Source organism: Bombina bombina, chromosome 2 (assembly GCF_027579735.1).
Source record: "Bombina bombina isolate aBomBom1 chromosome 2, aBomBom1.pri, whole genome shotgun sequence".
Taxonomy (NCBI): domain Eukaryota; kingdom Metazoa; phylum Chordata; class Amphibia; order Anura; family Bombinatoridae; genus Bombina; species Bombina bombina.
In genome coordinates, this window is record NC_069500.1 from 181,275,682 (window position 1) to 181,296,512 (window position 20,831).

General features: G+C 38.6%; 1 protein-coding gene across 1 annotated transcript in view; it reads right to left on the bottom strand.

Moving 5' to 3' along the window:
• The window catches only part of SCAMP1 (secretory carrier membrane protein 1), an 83,538-nt gene extending 63,365 nt beyond the window's left edge, over nt 1-20,173 (bottom strand). Inside the window, exons 1-3 of the mRNA XM_053701375.1 lie at nt 20,017-20,173; nt 6,390-6,467; nt 4,762-4,863 (exon numbers count right to left, since the gene is read on the bottom strand). Of these exons, the coding sequence (XP_053557350.1) occupies nt 4,762-4,863; nt 6,390-6,467; nt 20,017-20,073 (237 nt within the window). The 5' untranslated portion in view covers nt 20,074-20,173. The remainder of the gene's footprint in view (nt 1-4,761; nt 4,864-6,389; nt 6,468-20,016) is intronic.
• Nucleotides 20,174-20,831: the final 658 nt, after the last annotated feature.

Sequence of the window (20,831 nt, forward strand, 5' to 3'; positions counted from 1 at the left end):
ACTTTCCAAGATAAAAGCTTGATATCTATGGAATGAAGAGGTTCAAACGGAACTCCTTGAAGAACCAAGTTTAAGCTCCATGGTGGAGCAACAGGTTTAAACACAGGCTTGATTCTAACTAAAGCCTGAAAAATGCCTGAACGTCTGGAACATCTGCCAGACGCTTAACTAACTGACAATCCTTTTTTCCAAACCTTCTTGGAGAAAAGATAATATCCTAGCAATCCTGACCTTACTCCATGAGTAACCCTTGGATTCACACCAATAAAGATATCTACGCCATACCTTATGGTAAATTTTCCTGGTGACAGGCTTTCTTGCCTGTCTTAAGGCATCAATAACTGACTCGGAGAAGCCACGCTTTGATAAAATCAAGCGTTCTGGCGAGACGCCATGAGATCCAGTTCTGGTTTGCCCCAACGATGAATCAGTTGTGAAAATGCCTCCGGATGGAGTTCCCACTCTCCCAGATGAAAAGTCTGACGACTTAGAAAATCCGCCTCCCAGTGCTCTACACCTGGGATATGGATAGCTGATAGGTGGCAAGAGTGAATCTCTGCCCAGCGAATTATTTTTGAAACTTCTAACATCTCTAGGGAACTTCTCGTTTCCCCTTGATGGTTGATGTAAGCTACAGTCGTGATGTTGTCCGACTGAAATCTGATGTACCTCAGAATTGCTAACTGAGGCCAAGCCTGAAGAGCCTTGAATATCGCTCTTAGTTCCAGAATATTTAATGGAAGGAGAGACTCTTCCTGAGTCCACGATCCCTGAGCCTTCAGAGAGTTCCAGACTGCACCCCAACCTAGAAGGCTGGCATCTGTCGTAACAATTGTCCAATCTGGCCTGCGAAAGGTCATACCTTTGGACAGATGGACCCGAGATAGCCACCAGAGAAGAGAATCCCTGGTCTCTTGGTCCAGATTCAGTTGAGGTGACAAATCTGTGTAATCCCCGCTCCACTGACTGAGCATGCATAGTTGCAGCGGTCTGAGATGTAAGCGTGCAAACGGCACTATGTCCATTGCCGCTACCATTAAGCCTTATTACTTCCATACACTGAACCACCGAAGGGCGCGGAATGGAATGAAGAACCCGGCAGGAATTTAAAAGCTTTGATAACCTGGACTCCGTCAGGTGAATTTTCATTTCTACAGAATCTATCAGAGTCCCTAGAAAGGAAACTCTTGTGAGTGGGGATAGAGAACTCTTTTCCTCGTTCACTTTCCACCCATGCGACCACAGAAATGCCAGTACTACGTCCGTATGAGACTTGGCAATTTGGAAGTTTGACGCCTGTATCAGGATGTCGTCTAAATAAGGGGCTACTGCTATGCCCTGCGGCCTTAGGACCGCCATAAGTGACCCTAGAACCTTTGTAAAGATTCTTGGGGCTGTAGCTAATCCCAAGGGAAGAGCTACAACTGGTAATGCCTGTCTTAAAAGACAAACCTGATAAACTGATGATGATCTTTGTGTATCGGAATGTGAAGATAAGCATCCTTTAGATCCACTGTAGTCATATATTGACCCTCCTGGATCAGTGGTAGGATGGTACGAATAGTTTCCATCTTGAACGACGGAACTTTGAGGAATTTGTTTAAGATCTTTAGATCCAAAATTGGTCTGAAGGTTCCCTCTTTTTTGGGAACCACAAACAGATTTGAGTAAAAACCCTGTCCCTGTTCCTCCTTTGGAACTGGATGGATCACTCCCATAACTAGGAGGACTCGTACACAGTGTAAGAATGCCTCTCTCTTTATCTGGTGTGCAGATAATTATGAAAGGTGAAATCTCCCTTTTGGGGGGGGAAGCTTTGAAGTCCATAAGATATCCCTGGGATATAATTTCCAACGCCCAGGGATCCTGAACATCTCTTGCCCACGCCTGGGCAAAGAGTGAAAGTCTACCCCCTACTAGATCCGTTCCCGGATAGGGGGCCGTTCCTTCATGCTGTCTTAGAGACAGCAGCAGGCTTTTTTACCTGCTTACCTTTTTTCCATGTCAGGTTTGGTCTCCAGACCGTCTTGGATTGAGCAAAAGTTCCCTCTTGTTTATTATTAGAGGAAGTTGATGCCGCACCTGCCTTGAAGTTTTGAAAGGCACGAAAATTAGACTGTTTGGCCCTAGATTTGGACCTGTCCTGAGGAAGGGCATGACCTTTTCCTCCAGTGATATCAGCAATAATCTCCTTCAACCAGGCCCGAATAGGGTCTGCCCCTTGAAGGGAATGTTAAGCAGCTTAGATTTTGAAGTCACGTCAGCTGACCATGATCTAAGCCATAGCGCTCTGCGCGCCTGTATAGCAAAACCAGAATTCTTAGCTGTTAGTTTAGTCAAATGAACAATGGCATCAGAATAAAAGAATTGGCTAGCTTAAGTGCTCTAAGTTTGCCAAGTATGTCATCCAATGGAGTCGCTACCTGTAAAGACTCAAACCAGTACGCCGCAGCAGCAGTGACAGGGGCAATGCATGCAAGGGGCTGTAGGATAAAACCTTGTTGAATAAATATTTTCTTAAGGTAACCTCTAATTTTTTATCCATTGGATCTAAAAAAAAAAAAACACAACTGTCCTCGACAGGGATAGTAGTACGCTTTACTAGAGTAGAAACTGCTCCCTCCACCTTAGGGACTGTCTGCCATAAGTCCCATGTGGTGGAGTCTATTGGAAACATTTTTCTAAAAATAGGAGGGGAAGAGAACGGCACACCTGGTCTATCCCATTCCTTATTAATAATTTCTGTAAAACATCAGTACACCCCGGCACTGCTAAGTATTTATCCAGTCTACACAATTTATCTGGCACTGCAATGGTATCACAGTCATTCAGAGCAGCTAAAACCTCCCTAAGTAACACGCGGAGGTGTTCAAGCTTAAATTTAAATGTAGAAATATTAGAATCAGGTATCTTTCCTGAGTCATTAACATCACCCACTGACTGAAGCTCTCTTTCCTCAGCTTCTGCATATTGTGAGGCAGTATCAGACATGGTTCTTAAAGCGTCAGTATGCTCTGCATTTTGTCTCACCCCAGAGCTATCTCGCTTACCTCTAAGTTCAGGTAGTCTGGCTAATACCGCTGACAGTGTATTATCCATGAATGCCGCCAAGTCTTGTAAAGTAAACGCTATGGGCGCCCTAGATGTACTTGGCGCCATTTGAGCGTGAGTCCCTTAAGCGGGAGTCAAAGGGTCTGACACGTGGGGAAAGTTAGTCGGCATAACTTCCCCCTCGTCAGTTACCTCTGGTGATACATTTTTTAAAGACAGAAAATGATCTTTATTGCATAAAATGAAATCAGTACATTTGGTACACATTCTAAGAGGGGGTTCCACCATGGCTTTTAAACATAATAAACAAGGAGTTTCTTCTATGTCAGACATGTTTATACAGAATAGCAATGAGACTAGCAAGCTTGGAAAACACTTTAAATCAAGTTAACAAGCAAATATAAAAAACGGTACTGTGCCTTTAAGAGAAACAAATTTTGTCAGAATTTGAAAAACAGTGAAAAAATGCAGTAAATCAAACGAAATTTTTACAGTGTGTATAATAGACTAACAGAGCATTGCACCCACTTGCAAATGGATGATTAACCCCTTAGTTAAAAAAACGGATCAGAAAAACGAAATAGACGTTTTTTTAACAGTCACAACCAACTGCCACAGCAAGCTGTGGCCCTACCTTCCCCAATAAACGACTTTGGAAAGCCTTTGGGCCCTTTAGAGATGTCCTATAGCATTCAGAGGCCCTTTGAGGGAAGCTGGATGTCACAGTTTGTAATTTTAACTGCACCAACTGTAACTTTTATACTACAACAGTGGAAATTGTTTCTAGTCAAAATTTAAGCCAGCCATGTGGAAAAAACTAGGCCCCAATAAAGTTTTATCACCAAAGCATATATAAAAACGATTAAACATGCCAGCAAACGTTTTATATTGTAAATATCATAAGGGTATTACCCCTGGGAGTAAGCATGATACCAGTCGTTATTAAATCACTGTATTCAGGCTTAACTTACATTAATCCGGTATCAGCAGCATTTTCTAGTGTTTTCCATCTCTAGAAAAAATTATAACTGCGCATACCTGATAGCAGAATAAACTGCACGCCATTCTCTCGCTGAAGTTTTACCTCATCTGTGTAATCCCCTCAGACATATGTGAGAATAGCAATGGATCTTAGTTACAACCTGCTAAGATCATAGAAACCTCAGGCAGATTCTTCTTCTATTTACTGCCTGAGATAAAATAGCACAACTCCGGTACTATTTAAAAATAACAAACTTTTGATTGAAGAAAATAAACTAGCTATATTTAACCACTCTATCCTACAACGTCCTTGCTTGTTGAGAGTTGCAAGAGAATGACTGGCTATGACAGTTAGGGGAGGAGCTATATTACAGCTCTGCTGTGGGTGTCCTCTTGCAACTTCCTGTTGGGAATGAGAATATCCCACAAGTAATGGATGATCCGTGGACTGGATACACCTTACAAGAGAAAATGGTATCTTTTAAAAGTCCATTTAATGGCGAGACAAACAGTATATAATATGTGTGGGTACAGTAAATGAGTAAGAGGAAAATTACAGCTAAACACAAACACCGCAGAAATGTAAAAATAGCAAGTCATGCTCTACTACTTCTCTGATCCTACAATAAAGTCATGAGTTGTATGTAATGTTAAGGTAAAACTTTAGAGAACACCATATGAATGACAGCAACTTCTAAAATCATTGATAATTAAATTAACGTAACCTACCTTTGCAATCTGAGTGTATGCTGGTGGCTCTTCTGTTGGCTTCATTATAGCAGGCTGTGTATTAGGTGGGGTGTTTGCCATTTTCACTTTGGGAGGTGGAGGCTTATATTTAAAGGAAAAAATAAAATACAATTAAATCAGGACAGACTGAATATTCTTTTAATATAACATTTTAAACCGAAATTAGAAGGAAGCCACTGTGAGAAATATGGCCGCATTTCTTTTAAAAACCGTGGTCTATAGACTGGAAGTTTTACGCGGGAGGTTCTCATCCTGCCTCACTTTATATTATCAAGTCGTAAAATTAGCTTTATCTTCTGTAACGGGAAGCATCCAAAATCTTATATGGACGGCCAGTCACTGTTTGCAGGGGTCACATTACATTATACTCATGCTATAGATAATGAGAACTGCTTTTTGTCAAGAAATCACAGATTTTGTTTTTCTGTTTAGTGTAACTATGTCCCTCAGCCATGATAAATAAGGGACAAAAATATTGTGTACCTCTAGTTCATATACTTGGAACTGAAATATGGCTGCACTTTACAAAACAAATATTTATGGTATTTAAAGTTGATTGTACTGCACCGTTAAAGGACATACCAATGAAAAAAAATGACATGCTCTAATAGCTAGTTATGCGTTAAATACATAAGTAAATCACCAGGCACTCATGCGAAGGGATTAAACAAACAGATAGCTAGGAGCATGTTATTTTTGCATTAGACATTACCTTTATCTTATATGATGAATTTGCTGCATATGCAAGTTTTATTCTTGCAAATCACAGGATCTATTTAATTCTCATTAGAAATAAAGAATTCACCCATTTCTGAACTACTAGGTCAAATTGTCACTATGAACACAGAAATATACTTTTGTTTCATACAGGTCCTTTATTTTAATAATGTACCTGTAATAAATAAACCTACATTTTCTTTAAAAGCTTTTGGTAGTCTGATTAAGTCTATAAATACAGCAGTGGGATTTCCCCTATTAAGCAAAAAGAAAACCACAGTGAACAACCCAATGACTAAAGGTCACTGATTATGTCAAACGCAATTAAGTCTTAAGATTGCAACTTTTTTTTTATTTTTATTTTTTTATCAATTTGGGTTAGATTTAAGAAACCAAATTTCACCAAATTCTATGTCAAAAATGAGTATTGTCAATAACAATGGCCTAACACACACAAACCCCCATATCATTGACATCAATTGATATTAGAATGTCTGAATGTTTCTCAAACATTAATACATTTGAATTCCCAAACATCTTTTACCCATATAAAATACTAAATAATATTCCTGTTATAAATTAAAGAGGCACAAAAGTCCAAAGTAAATTTTCAAATAGTGCATACACTAATAAAAAAATAAAAAAAAAAACAGAAAAAAAAAAAGAAAAATGATCCAAAGGCCGCAATTGAACACCTTCTTCCGCATTTGGCAGCTAATGAAGCCTAACTTTTACTAATTATTATTATTATTTGTATATCGGTTATTTGTAGAGCGCCAACAAATTCCGCAGCGCTATAATTATTTAAATTAAATAAAAAATGTACACATGCCTAACACTTTTGCACAGTAACCACCCCCCACACACACACCTACATACACCTTACTTACCGTTTTTGAATCCGAAAAGGGATTATATTCTTCTAATCCGGGTGGAATATTCCGTGTCACCTGGGTAACCGAAGGATCCTGAAAATAAAGGTTTAAACCTGGTTAAAAACGTTGCTAATATTAAAAATGTTCATTTTTTTTATTGCACACATTATTAAATACATTTATGTTATACTGTATTATGCAATTAAATGTATCCTTTGCATAGCAGAAAATGGATTTAAATATTAGAAAATATTACACTGCCCCCACATGGCTACTTCATAATGCTACACGGCTGGTAACATTTTCTGCAGAGAAGACTGATATACACCCCACAATTTGCGATCAAGTGCGGACAGGCAAATTGCTGAGGTCAGGGAAAAGGTACAGATCACGGAGTGAAATTAAAATAACTTAATAAATTGATTATTATGGAATGTTATATTGGAAGGTTAAAGCGATACTAAACTCAATTTTTTTCTTTAATGATTCATATAGAGCAGGCATTTTTAAGCAACTTTATCATTTACTAATATTATCACTTTTTCTTCATTCTCTTGCTATCTTTAACAATCTCTTGCTATCTTTAAAAAGCAGGAATGTAAAGCTTAAGAGCTGGCCCATTTTTGGTTGAGAACTTTGGTTATGTGCTTGCTTATTGGTTTGCTAAATGTATCCACCAATAGGCAAGCGCTATCCAGGGTGCTGAACCTAAAATGGACTGGCTCCTAGGCTTTAAATTCCTGCTTTTTAACTAAAGATAGCAAGAGAACAAAGAAATATTGATAGGAGTAAATTAGAAAGTTGCTTAAAATTGCATGCTCTATCTGAATCATTAAAGAAAAAATTTGTGTTTAGTATCCTTTATCTTTTGCTATATATTGTCAGTTAAAAAGGCCAACAAAGTGAAACTTGTGCTTAATAAAAATGTACATATTACCCTTGTTGTTTCAGTGTTGGCATCATTAAAATCTAACTTAAAGTTTCTAATTACTTATGACAAACCATTCTGGGAATCAGAAAAGCTATCATAGCTTGTTTTGTTTATCAATTACCCCAAGTAAGACAAGTTTTTTTTTATAATATTTATAGGCTTTATAAAAGTCAACTTTAAATATGAACCTGAAAGTTTTCATAATGTCTTTATTCACTATACAGACATTTTAAATATATTCATTATTAATAGTATAGATAAATAGATTATCTTATATTCATAACAAAAGCCAAGGCTCTCAGAAATTTTCACAGGCTGTGCGCAAATTTGCACCAATTAAAAATTTGTCTAAATGAGCAAACATCTGAGAAAAGCACAGGGATGTGTTTAATACAGTTATGTGAGAAAAAATATATATATTTAAGATTAGGGTTTAAGGTGTGTAGACCACAACTAATCTCACGAATGACGTCAATGATCACACGTGTAGAACAGAAGTAATGTAATTCATACACTAACCATACAGATCAGTACACTATAATGCGTTTCTATTAGTTACAAAGTGACACTGCATTGCATTATTTAAAGCTTATGAATATTCAATAGAACAGCTGCCTCTGATCACTTGCACACACTATATACTACTGCATACAATTTTCAGATGGCTGAGAGGCAAATTCTACATTTAAAAACCACAAATGTATCAGATCCATTTGGTTAAGTAGTTTAGGTACACAGTGCAGTTTATGTTATGTTATTTGTTGATATATTCATTTTATCAAGCCTCCTTTTCTGGATGCAGCTTTAGATACAAAGCACTGATGAGAAAAAAAAAGTAGTGGACACATTTATTCTATGATGGCCATTGTGACTTAGTATAAAAACTGTACGTAAAATAATCAGATAGATGTGACAATGTTTAATTTTTTTAAGTAAATTTTAAGACCTGTTTTATATATCAAAAACTAAAACAATTTAAGCTAATTGCATTATAGGTGGGTCAGTTTACAGCATAATTATACAGTAAACCAGACATGATAAATTGATTTCTTAAAGGGATACTAAACCCAAATTTCTTTCATGATTCGGAAAGAGCATGCAAATGTTAGGCAACTTTCTAATTTACTTCTATTATCAATTTTTCTTCGTTCTTTTGGTATCTTTATTTGAAAAAGCAGGAATGAAAGGTTAGGAGCCGGCTCATTTTAGGTTCAGCACCTGGGTATACACAAATACACATACATACATACACACACCGTATGTCATATTTTATAAAAGCTTTTACTAAACATATATAAATAGAACACAAAAAGCATGACAGTTAAGTTACATAACATACATAAAAGTCGATGCATTGTTTCAAAGAGAAGAGAGTTAAAGTATTATGACCTTACCATACAATAGGAAAAAACAAATCAAGTATATTTTAGCTAGATAAATAGATTGTACCTAAAGATAAAAAAAATTGCCATCCAGCAAAAATCAATGGTCACTCAGGACCGGGACAAATAATATAAAATTGATGTTTTCTCCAATGTACATAAAGCAGTTAAGAAGCAAAATTGTTCTAAAATATCTATACATATTTGCAATAAGAGAGATGGGGGAAAAAAAAGTTATTGTAAAGAGGAGGCTTCTATCCAAAGGAAGCAGTCAAAATATATTTATGAAAAAGTGCTGGCCAATAACACTCCAGCATTTCAGCTGACTTTTGTTCAAAAATAGATTTGTTCAATCCATCCTAAAATTGATTTGATTAGAATATGTGTTTGTTCATCATCTGCCCAAAGAGTGGTATCAGGACCATCTAGGAACCAATTTCTAAAAAGCACTTCTTAAAAACTCTGCTTATGGGTCCTCAACAACTGGAGCTAAGCATGCCTAAATATGCTTACATATACCATTTTCAAAATGACTGCAATTGGAATAGTATGCAACATATTTAAAATGTTATCAATATAGGACAGGGTAAAAAATAAAATCATTAAAAGTAAGGCTGCAACTAACGATTATTTTCATAATCGATCGATTAAATTGGATAAAAAGTAAATAAATACTTTTTTCCTATATTTGAAATAAAATACATATATTGAGTGTTATAAATATAAACTTCTGACTAAAACTTAACATTAACACAACTGTTGGTCCAATTTTTTAAGCAGCAGAACAAATTTTTATAATTAAGCAAAACAAAACCACAAACTGTTTGAAAAGAGGTAGAACTAGTAATAGGTAGAACTCCACTGTTTATAACATTCTGTTATACACTCTTTCAGAAACTTTACATTGAAATGTTCAAATGCTCCTGGCTGAGGCTGTCTTTCTTTTTTGCAAGCTATTTTGCCTGCCGCAGAGAAGAGGCGCTCAGATGGTGTTGAGGTGCCTGAGATGCATAAGTAGGGTTTTGCCAATATCACCAAGGTGGGCTATTTTCTTTGTTAGCTCTCCACCAATGCAAGGGGCATCTTAAAGTAAGCCTGGTCTTCATTCTGACATAAAAATATCTTGAATATCTATATGCAATTGTAAACAACCAGCTATAAGGTTAGGGGAAAAAATATCTAGTCAACTCTTAAAATAGCAGATATATACTTACAGAGGTTGAATTTGGTACATATTCCAATTAATTAAAAATATTAAAATTAAAAAAAGGCAAAAAGGCTAAAGACTTGATATCAGTAACAGGACACAGCCTTACGCATTTATCTATACATATAATCAGCAATAGCAAGCGATCCGCTAAAAATTGTGCAAACAGGCAATAGTGACAAATTCATATAACAAATGCCATCAATCTAGGGCTAGGTGTAAATAACAAGCTCAGCACTATGTCATGCAAAGCACAGTCCCAAATCACCTGATTTAATATAAACAATACAAATTATGACTCCTATTTTATTTTTGGGTTGCACATAATACAGGAGTGGTTGTAAACTAAAAAGAAACTTATACTGTCCTGAAAAAGTGAAAAGTAAAATGTCTGTAGACGTCCTTTAAACGAAGGGCATAACCATAAAACACAATACCATGTGCAGGAGCCCATCGGAGTGAAGCAGCTGGTGTTGTGCACAGACCAACTAATTGCAAACCAACTAATCGATTATGAGATTCGTTGACAACTATTTTCTATATAATTTTATATTATCAATTATGCCGATTAGTTGTTGCAGCTCTAATTAAAAGAAATGTGTCAGTGCTAGTAAAAGCTTAGCAAAAAGAATAAAAAAAAGGTTGACAGTGCACAAATGATCAAATAGCCTTTTTTGTCAGGTAAACAAATGACTCCTCTAAGATTGCTGAGAATATTCACAAACTTCTTTTCTTTAAATGCAGGTATTTAAAAGAAATCATATACAGTACAAAGCATGTTTTCTATAAGCACCACAGATCTCCTAAAATAATGTCTGGAATTGTCATTCAGATCGTAAATATTCCTTAAAATAATAATCTGTAATATTTGCAAAATCAAACTGTAAGGAAAAGATAAAACTAAAGCAGGTCATACCAAGGCCTGGAAACACCACAAAATATTTGATTCTCATCTCCCTAAATTAAAAATAATAATTCAGCGGCTTTGGATTGCTTCTGTGTTTCTTTCCAGTCTGCGGGCACAGTTTATTTATACTCGGATGCTGTAAATTGACCTCTTTTGCTCTGCAATAAGATTATCATTGGGTGACACTAAATAATCTGACACCATCACATCATGTGTTGTTGCAAGATAATGTGGCCTGAAACGGTAGGAACACAGAAGCCAGGGTAAAAGTCAGTGTTATGGCTTTGTTTACATATAAAAAAGGAAAATATCACACAGAGTGATTCGATTTCCAAACTAGTAGCTAATATTCTGTCACTGCTTTAGATGTACTTGCTTTGACAAACGTACAGAATGCAACCGAAATCACAAATTTAAAAAAATCATTACCAAATTCACCATGCTTAGTCTTTCTGTTCCTGTCTTCATTGCTGCAGTTGGGGTGGGTAAGATAAGGTTGATAAACCCACTTTTAAAATGATCTTTTCAATAAAATGTAAGAACGTTGATTACTGGAAAAACTTGTCTACTGATATAGAATATATTAAGTTAGAAAAGACACTATACATAAAAAAAAAAAAAAAAAAGATGATTTGCAGAAAACAGGTGTTTCTACAGTCATTTAACCCCTTAACCCATTTAGACATACATACACACAGATAGATAGATAGATAGATAGATAGATAGGATAGATAGATAGATATCTCATGTGGTACAAAGCTCATCATACAGCACAACGTATATATACACGTCCGAGCTGAAGGACGAGCTGGAGTTCCTGAGCTCCAGAAATCTGCCTGCATATGGAACCGGAGCACAATCGATGCTCCTGTTCTATATATTTCTGGCGTCTATATATTTCTATATTTCTAACCCAGTTAATTAACTTGATATGTTAATGTTTTACCTGTGAATAGACAATTGTTAGAGGTTTGATATATTCATATGTTTGCTTTACTGTTTAACCAATTCCCTCTGTAACCTGAAGCTCTGTGACTCTGGAAGGCCAGGGTGTATAAATGTATGCTGCTTTTAAATAAAGTGTTCATTTTGTGTTCAGACCCCTGAGTTTTGCCTCAGTTCTTTTCACCTCCTATAACTTTAGACTGCGGTCAAAGGGAGATACCATGAGCTATTGCTCTGGATAATGGGATGTCCAGGACAAGGCAAGTGTTCTGACGGAGGTACTCATTCAGGGTACCAGACGGTCCGTCACAGTTTGAATGTGGGAAAGGGATCTGACTCAATATAAGTGAAATAGACATTTCTCAGGATCCATCCTTGTTGGTAAACCTAATTTCTCAAATAGGTAAAGTCACCTGATACTCCCACCTTACATGCATATCAGAGCCTACTGAATGGCGCCCACGCAAACACAGACAAATTGTAAGGGGAACATTCTAGTAATCTATAGGGGATTAGGTGCCAGTGGGTTAATATATAGAACAGGAGCCTGATCGTTACAGACGGTGAGACTGTGTGTCACCAACTATAACGATCATCTGCTGGTGCGAGGTGTGGGCAGTCCAGCAGGAGGGTGGTGGAGAGAGTGGGATAGGCCCTACACTGAAGATTTTTTTTATTTTTTTTAGGAAAGATGGAGGGGTGGGGGGTTCCTGGCCCTAGTTTACAATTGCTGGAAGGGGGGGTACACCACTACACTAGAGGAAAATGTAAAAAAATAAATAAATATAAGTATTTATAAGTACTGGCAGACAGCTGCCAGTAATAAAGATGGCTGCAATTAGTGGAAGGGTCGAGTAAGATCACTACACTGCAAAAAAAATAAAATGTTTTATAAAGATATATAAAAATAAATAAATAAATAATAATGAATATCTTTTATATATAGCTTTTATGTATGTATTTTTATCAGTTACTTTTTTCCCCAAGTGAGAGGTGGGGGGTTTTCAGTACCCAACTATGGAAAGTTTCACCGCCATGCCAAGGTCTCCTAAAATAGGGCAATATTTGAAACACCAAGAAGTGAAATAGACATTTCTCAGGATCCATCCTTGTTGGTAAACCTAATTTCTCAAATAGGTAAAGTCACCTGATACTCCCACCTTACATGCATATCAGAGCCTACTGAATGACGCCCACGCAAACACAGACAAATTGTAAGGGGAACATTCTAGTAATCTATAGGGGATTAGGTGCCAGTGGGTTAAGAATTTAAAGTATAACTTGTACAGTGTAGTACAATTTATTGCGGATCTAATTAACTATAACTTTTGAAAAGGTCTTTGCTGGAAGATTGAGTCAGATCCCTTTCCCACATTCAAACTGTGACGGACCGTCTGGTACCCTGAATGAGTACCTCCGTCAGAACACTTGCCTTGTCCTGGACATCCCATTATCCAGAGCAATAGCTCATGGTATCTCCCTTTGACCGCAGTCTAAAGTTATAGGAGGTGAAAAGAACTGAGGCAAAACTCAGGGGTCTGAACACAAAATGAACACTTTATTTAAAAGCAGCATACATTTATACACCCTGGCCTTCCGGAGTCACAGAGCTTCAGGTTACAGAGGGAATTGGTTAAACAGTAAAGCAAACATATGAATATATCAAACCTCTAACAATTGTCTATTCACAGGTAAAACATTAACATATCAAGTTAATTAACTGGGTTAGAAAGTTTACTCAGACAATCTGATTTTGGGCAGTCTAGTTAACAAAATCAGACAGGAACACAGTTTACCCAGACAGACTCCTGAGACACAATCAGATCTGATACCCAATCCTGTATTTATGGATACAGCGTGACGTTGACAAAAGACTGAGTTATGAAAGTACATTCGGTGTCCAGCATATAAAATTTCACATTTCCATGCAGTCTCTGGGTATCCTTAAGACCATGTACCCCCTGCCCAAAGAATGTTCCATAACAGGCTCTCAGATCTTGGTGACTCTCGTCACATTACTCCCCATTCGGAAGGAGACTAACACAGGAGGAGACCCCAGACGGGTTTACTTCGAAGTTAGTCTGTAGATCCACCCCCCAATGCCCATATCCACACAGTACCCCAAACAAATTGTCCCAAACAGAGCATCACTCGTCCAGCCGACCTCTGGTGTCTCTCATAGAACATACCTGCTGCTGGGGAGAAGTGCTGAATGTCCCTTCTCCCTTGAGTCCTTTCAGTCACTGGAGAGAAGACAGGGTTCTGGGCTCACTCCAACATACTGTTGCAGATCTGGGCCAACTACCCAGCATCCCTGGAGAATACAGGTGGAGACTGTAGTCCCATCCACTTGTACTGGACAGGAATCTCCCATTGCTTGCAGAGAGAGGCAACATCTCTCAGTCCCAATGCCAGCTCCTCCAATGGGATTGCTGCATGCTCCTCCAGTCCCTCTGCCAGCATGAGGCTGTCATTCCTGTTTTCTGGGGTGCCGGTTAGGGGTGGGTGGAGGCCAACAACACTCTGCCCTGTTGCCTGTTCCTCTGCTGGGTAATCCGCAACTGACACCTCAGAGGAAAAGTCAATTAGATCCACAATCTCTGGGTCCTGCTGGGGAGATAACAGGCTGACTAGGGTCCCCATACCAGGGGGTTGGGGATCTGGGCCGACTTCCCCGTATCCCTGCACTCCACATGTTGAGACCACTTTCTCATCCACACCTCCCGGACTAACATCCGTGGATATAAGGTCCACTAGATTTGCTGCCTCTGAAGTAAGAAAAGGACCACTTTCCAGCAGTTCTAGGTAATCCACCTCAAGGTACCATTCCTGATAGATAAGCCATGTCCGGTCAGGCTATAAGGCAAGTGCTTCCGGTGGCTGTAACAGCTCCTGCCTCTTGCTTTGAATGTCCCAGAATCGATATCCCTCGAGACTGCCAAAGTCAACTTTCTCCTCAAATGCTTCCCATATTAAGCCAGGACCGCCAAAGTCATAACCTTCCAAGGAATAGTGCGTTTCTGCTCTCAACTGCCACCTGTCTGCAAACCCATATAACACTCTGTACCGATCCTCAAGCTCGACCTCTTTTTGCACCAGACACTTCAGTTCGGCTATCCCCTCACCTGTGGGTTGTCCTCTCAGTAAGCAGAGCCGCAAGTTTACCTGGTCCACGAGGCGCTGTTCTGGGGAGGGCACAATTCTCCAGCGCATCTTCCCACATCTCTAGCCAAATCAGGGCTCTCCATTCCAGGCACATCTTCTCTGGAACTGGCCCCCCTAGAACAGCAAGGGCGACTGACTTGCCGCTTAAAGTCCCATATCGGAACTTCCCATTTAGAGGTATCTGATCCTAGCTGTTCGAATATTCTGATACCTGGTGATCTGTTTTACCACCTTGGCGTACATTACCCGGACCACTGCTTCGGATGGGTTGGCTCCGTAGATTGACAACCTTCTCCCCACTCTGCTGTGGAATTTTTCCTTCGCATCATCCATAATCGTCTGGCTGCGATCCTTCACTGGCTGCCGTTGACGCATCTTTGTAGTGCTGCTTAGGGACTGATATTTAGGCAGCACATCCCTCCAACCCAGCTTGTCCTGTGCAGTAACAGGTTCGTCAAGGTGGGTCAGACTTGCTGCATTCGCGATAAGAGCTCCTCTTCCATAGCTGCGGGTGACAGACAAAAAAAAAATCAATCCCAGCGCCTGCCACCAAATGTGACGGACCGACTGGTACCCTAAATGAGTACCTCCGTCAGAACACTTCCCTTGTCCTGGACATCCCTTCCTCCAGAGCAATAGCTCTTGGTATCTCCCTTTGACTGCAGTCTAAAGTTATAGAGTTGAACAGAACTGAGGCAACACTCAGGGGTCTGAACACACTATTCACAGGTAAAACAATTAACTTGATATGTTAATCTAACTGGTGAAGAAAGTTTACTCAGACAATCTGATTTTGGGCACGCTATTAACAATCACACAGGAACACAATCAGTTTACCCAGACAGACTCCTGAGACACAATCAGATCTGAAATGTAAATAAAATACATCTCATTACAAAATATAAAAAACAGCTCTTATTAACTATTACGTCATTTATGCCCACATGGTTTATAGAGTCACAATTGCTCCCACAAGGGGCACTCACACCCTGTACCCAATCCTGTATTTATGGATACAGGGTGACATTGACATAAGACAGAGTTATGAAAGTACATGGGGTGTCCAGAATATAAAATTCCACATTTCCATGAAGTCTCTGGGTATCCTTAAGCCTATGTACCCCCTGCCCAAAGAATGTTCCATAACAGGCCCTCAGAGCTTGGTTACTCACATCACACAAACATTTTAAGTTTGCCTTAGAATTGGGCAGTCCAATAGACATTGATAGTCAATAGAGAGGGACTTAAAGTCTTATCTCCAGATGCTCATCTGACTTCCCCAGATGAGAAATCCCAAATTCATAAGAAGAGCTTACACACAAAGGGTATAGAAGTGTAAATAAAGAGGTAAAGAAAACTCCTAATAAGAGCCTCATGCAAGGTCCAATCTGTATTGAGCCCAGTATCCTTCACTGTCTAGGTAGCAGTGCCTAAGTAGCAGTCCCTGAATTCCATGAACCGGGAAAGAGTGAGGGGCGACCATATGAAAATGGCAAAGCTTATGTGCAGAGCCTGTGCAAGCAGCAGTGACATGAGAGTGTTGAAGCACGCTGTGAGATAATGGATAGTACGGTATGAATTTTGGAGAGGATAGCACACATTAGCGTTGCAGAATCTGTTGGCACTCTAAAATTAACTGATAATCTTCTAGGCAAGCACCACAAAATAAATTAGCTAGCACTCACTCGTGGGCAAAAAGTAGTAAAATGTAAAAACTTAATATAGAGGATTTCATTTAACCCGTCAGCCAAGAGATATGCCAAAAAGCCTCTCTACAGCACCTCCAGTATTTGGGGCCTAACCTCAATCATACATACTGGCTTCTAATACTGCTCGCTTTCTGCAACCTGAGGATGCTGCCCATGTAAGGTAATATACAGCCACTTTATTCTGCCAATGCTGCCCAGGTAATGGGATGTGTAACATTAAAATGATTCTTTAGGGAGGGTACATCAAGCGCCACAGGTGCAAAAAGAAACATATGCAATTCCTTGATTTTAATATCTGTATAGTGGGATGAGGCCTGCCATTGCTGTTTATCTAAAACCAACCTACCTCGTTTCCACAATGCATGCAGGTTTGACCATCCACAGAGTCTTATTTAAACAACACACAAAGCTTATCCTCTAGACGCCGTTAAGACGTTCCATGCCATCCTAAAAACGATGGGTTTAAATGCCTTTAGGACGGCATGGAACGTTGCACCTCATGCTCCCTCCTGATTTTAGGCAATGGAGAATCTGACTGAAGAAGGCGTGCCTAGCATCACCTGACAGGTCACCTATCTACCGTAAGAAAAGCGTAGACCAAGATCATAGACTCTGCCGCACAGGCATCAGGACATGAGGGTTATAGGAGCCTGGATTGAAGGGACATTAAACCCAAAATTTGTCTTTCATGATTCAGTCAGAGAATACAATTTTAAACAACATTCCAATTTACTTTTATTATCTAATTTGCTTCTTTATTTAGATATCCTTTGTTAAAGAAATAGCAATGCACATGGGTCAGCCAATCACACAAGGTATCTATGTGCAGCCACCAATCAGTAGCTACTGAGCCTATCTAGATATGATTTTCAGGAAAGAATATAAAGAGAATTAAGCAAATTAGACAATAGAAGTAAATTACAAAGTTGTTTAAAAAATTGAATTCTCTATCTGAATCATGAAAGAAAAGTTTTGGGTTTAATGTCCCTTTAATTATAGCAGTGTGCTTATCTCAGCAAATTTTCCTTATTGAGGTGGTAAGTGAAGTGGAGGCCAAGTATGAGAATTCATTAGCGGAAGTAATATATCAGCAATCAATACACTCATAAAGGTCAAAAGGGTATTCCTGGCAAGAAAATTTTAAAATGTCAGCACTGGGATGAGTGTTCTGGCAGACAATGGATTTAAACATTCAACAGTGATGTATCCCCTTTGCTTGCCAGTTCACCCTAGTAGCCGACATTTAACTTAGGCTTGCTAGAAATACTCATTTAATTTTTCTGCAAACTTTACTGATTTCTGATATATTTCACATTAGCAGCCAGTTTTGAGCAGATAATATATATGTACAGCATATATACTATTATACAATTTATAAGAAAATATACAAAGAGAAGGCGCCCATAGCGTAGTATGTTCAAAAATGACAAGATAGGATATAAAGTGATGGAAGTACACTCACATTTAAGAAAGCACTATCAAGTGCTGTACAGGCAGGCCAGACATTTTGGAGTATGCTGGCTAACTCTCTTTCTCAATGGCAATAGCTTGTGTGGTGTTATTTCTTCCTTAGGATGAATCAAAAACAAACTACCATAGCGTAATAAGTTTATGCATAAAAAGAAGTAGGATAGAAATATTCAACTCACATTTGATGATGCACTGCCAAGTGCTATATATGCAGGCCAGATATTCAGGAGTAGTCTGGCTAACTCTTTCACTGTGTCAGGAACATCAGTGGGGAGTGTCTCAGTCTTAGGTGCAATAGGATCCACAAGATTGTCAAGGGTTTCTCAAAATGATGATAATACCAAAAGCAGGATTCCCATAACAATGTGTATAAAGCTCAGTTTTGACAAAAAATAAAATACTTTAATATTAAAAGCTAAAATACAGTGACGCATTTCTCAGTGATATACTGTTTCATCAGCCTGATTAAACAGTATATCACTGAGAAACGCGTCGCTGTATTTTAGCTTTTGATATTAAAGTATTTTATTTTTTATCAAAACGGAGCTTTATACACATTGTTATGGGAATCCTGCTTTTGGTATTATCATCATTTTGAGAAACCCTTGACAATCTTGAGGATCCTATTGCACCTAAGACTGAGACACTCCCCACTGATGTTCCTGACACAGTGAAAGAGTTAGCCAGACTACTCCTGAATATCTGGCCTGCATATATAGCACTTGGCAGTGCATCATCAAATGTGAGTTGAATATTTCTATCCTACATCTTTTTATGCATAAACATATTACTCTATGTATGGTAGTTGACCTATAACGAAAAACAGGCCTGTTGGGGGTAAATGAGGACCGCGGTTGAGAAACAATAATATAGAGTATGCCCTATTAAAAAAAATTTCTAATTTACTTCTATTATAAAATTGTCTTTGTTCTCTTAGTATCTTTGTTGAAAAAAGGACAGGCGCTTGCACTTATCTGGAGCACTATATAGCAGCAGCTTTGCAATAATGTTATCCATATGCAAGAGCACTAGATGGCCACACAATTTTCTGCCATGTAGTACAGCTACCAAGGTATTTCTTCAACAAAGAATACCATGACTCTGAGAACTAAGAAAATTAGATAAGTAAAAATTGGAAACTTTTTTTAAAATCGTATGGTCTGTCTGAACCACAATAGAAAATGTTTGGGTTTCATATCCCTTTAAAGACTATACATAGGTATATTCAGGAGCAGCAATGCACTACTGGGAGCTAGCTGCTGATTGGTTCCTGCACATATATGCTTCTTGTCAATAGCTCACCAGATGTGTACAGCGTGCATGTAATTATGTTAAAGCAAAGCAAGATCTAACCCATACAGTGCAGAGGAATGTGTTGTCACATTACAGTGAAAAGTTAAAGAAAATAGTAATAATTCTAAAATCACATAAACATTGACTGCTAAAGAGGGATACGACACAATGCTATGAAAAGCACTGCACGGGTTAAGAAAAAGAAAATAACATTACTAACATTGAGCTCTATTAGGGCTATTCCATCCGCACAACAATATAGATGCCCCTGTGTAGTCATAACACCCACGCTACAGAATACATACACACATTATAGTTCTCTGCTTACACCACAGGCTGGTAAAATGTAATCCTTCAGTTGTCATGTGAAGCTCACAGGCAACAATAGATTAATTAGAAAAATAATATATGTACAATATTAACATACTTGAAGTGACAGAAAACTTACACATATACAATTTGCACAGGAGCTCGACGTATGTCTTGTCAGTTGTCACACACCTATATATATATATATATATGGCACACTGAGGTTTCAGGAGGTGTACAGTTTACACACAATCATCGCTACCAGGAAACAGACCTAAATGTACGTATAGCGCTATTATAATGTACATAATATACATATCCCACCTTAAACGGGTTATTAAGGTCCGGATCAGCAAACGGGTTACTGTCAAAATCTGACATAGCGGCGGCGGGTCTCACAGACAGACCCGCACGAACCGTTATCTCCCAGCTGCAAAATCGGCCACACCGGATATGACGTCACGAGCCAAGAAACCTGCAGACGTCAAGAGCCTGGATACAACCCACAGTGGCGAGGATCCGCGCAGCGTCACATGACTTCATCACGTTCATAGAGACTGGTGATGATATGTGGCTATGTACGACGTTCGTTGCAGTTGTATAGGCAAATCAGTACAGCCACACAAACGGCAAAGCATTAGTATCCTAGTTAGTATTTATATATATGAAATCAGTGTGTAGCTTTTCAAACACTTTTAACAATAGGGAAGCAAAATTACTCCTATGTTAGATTCCCTTAAAGGGACAAAACAGTCCTTCCCAATCATAGCATCCAGACTTTTTTTTGCCTGAAAATTGTGAGGATGCATAAAATGTTTTGTTAATAATAATCTTAATAATTATATGATTTATGAATATCACCGGAAATGCATAAAAGAATATTGATAAATTAATATTTGTTCAACAAATTAACTTTTTAACACCGCTAGGACGTTCCATGCCGTCCTAACTGTGCTGGGCTTTAGTGCCGTTAGGACATAATTCAACGTCCTATCCATTTGGCTGTCCTGAAGCCAATGGCTCTTCCAGAAGGGGATCGGGTCATGGTGGGCGTGCCTAACGTCATAGGGACACCCCCGACCCGATCCCATCATTGAAATCTCGCAATTGCATGTACGATTGCGGGATTTCAATTTATT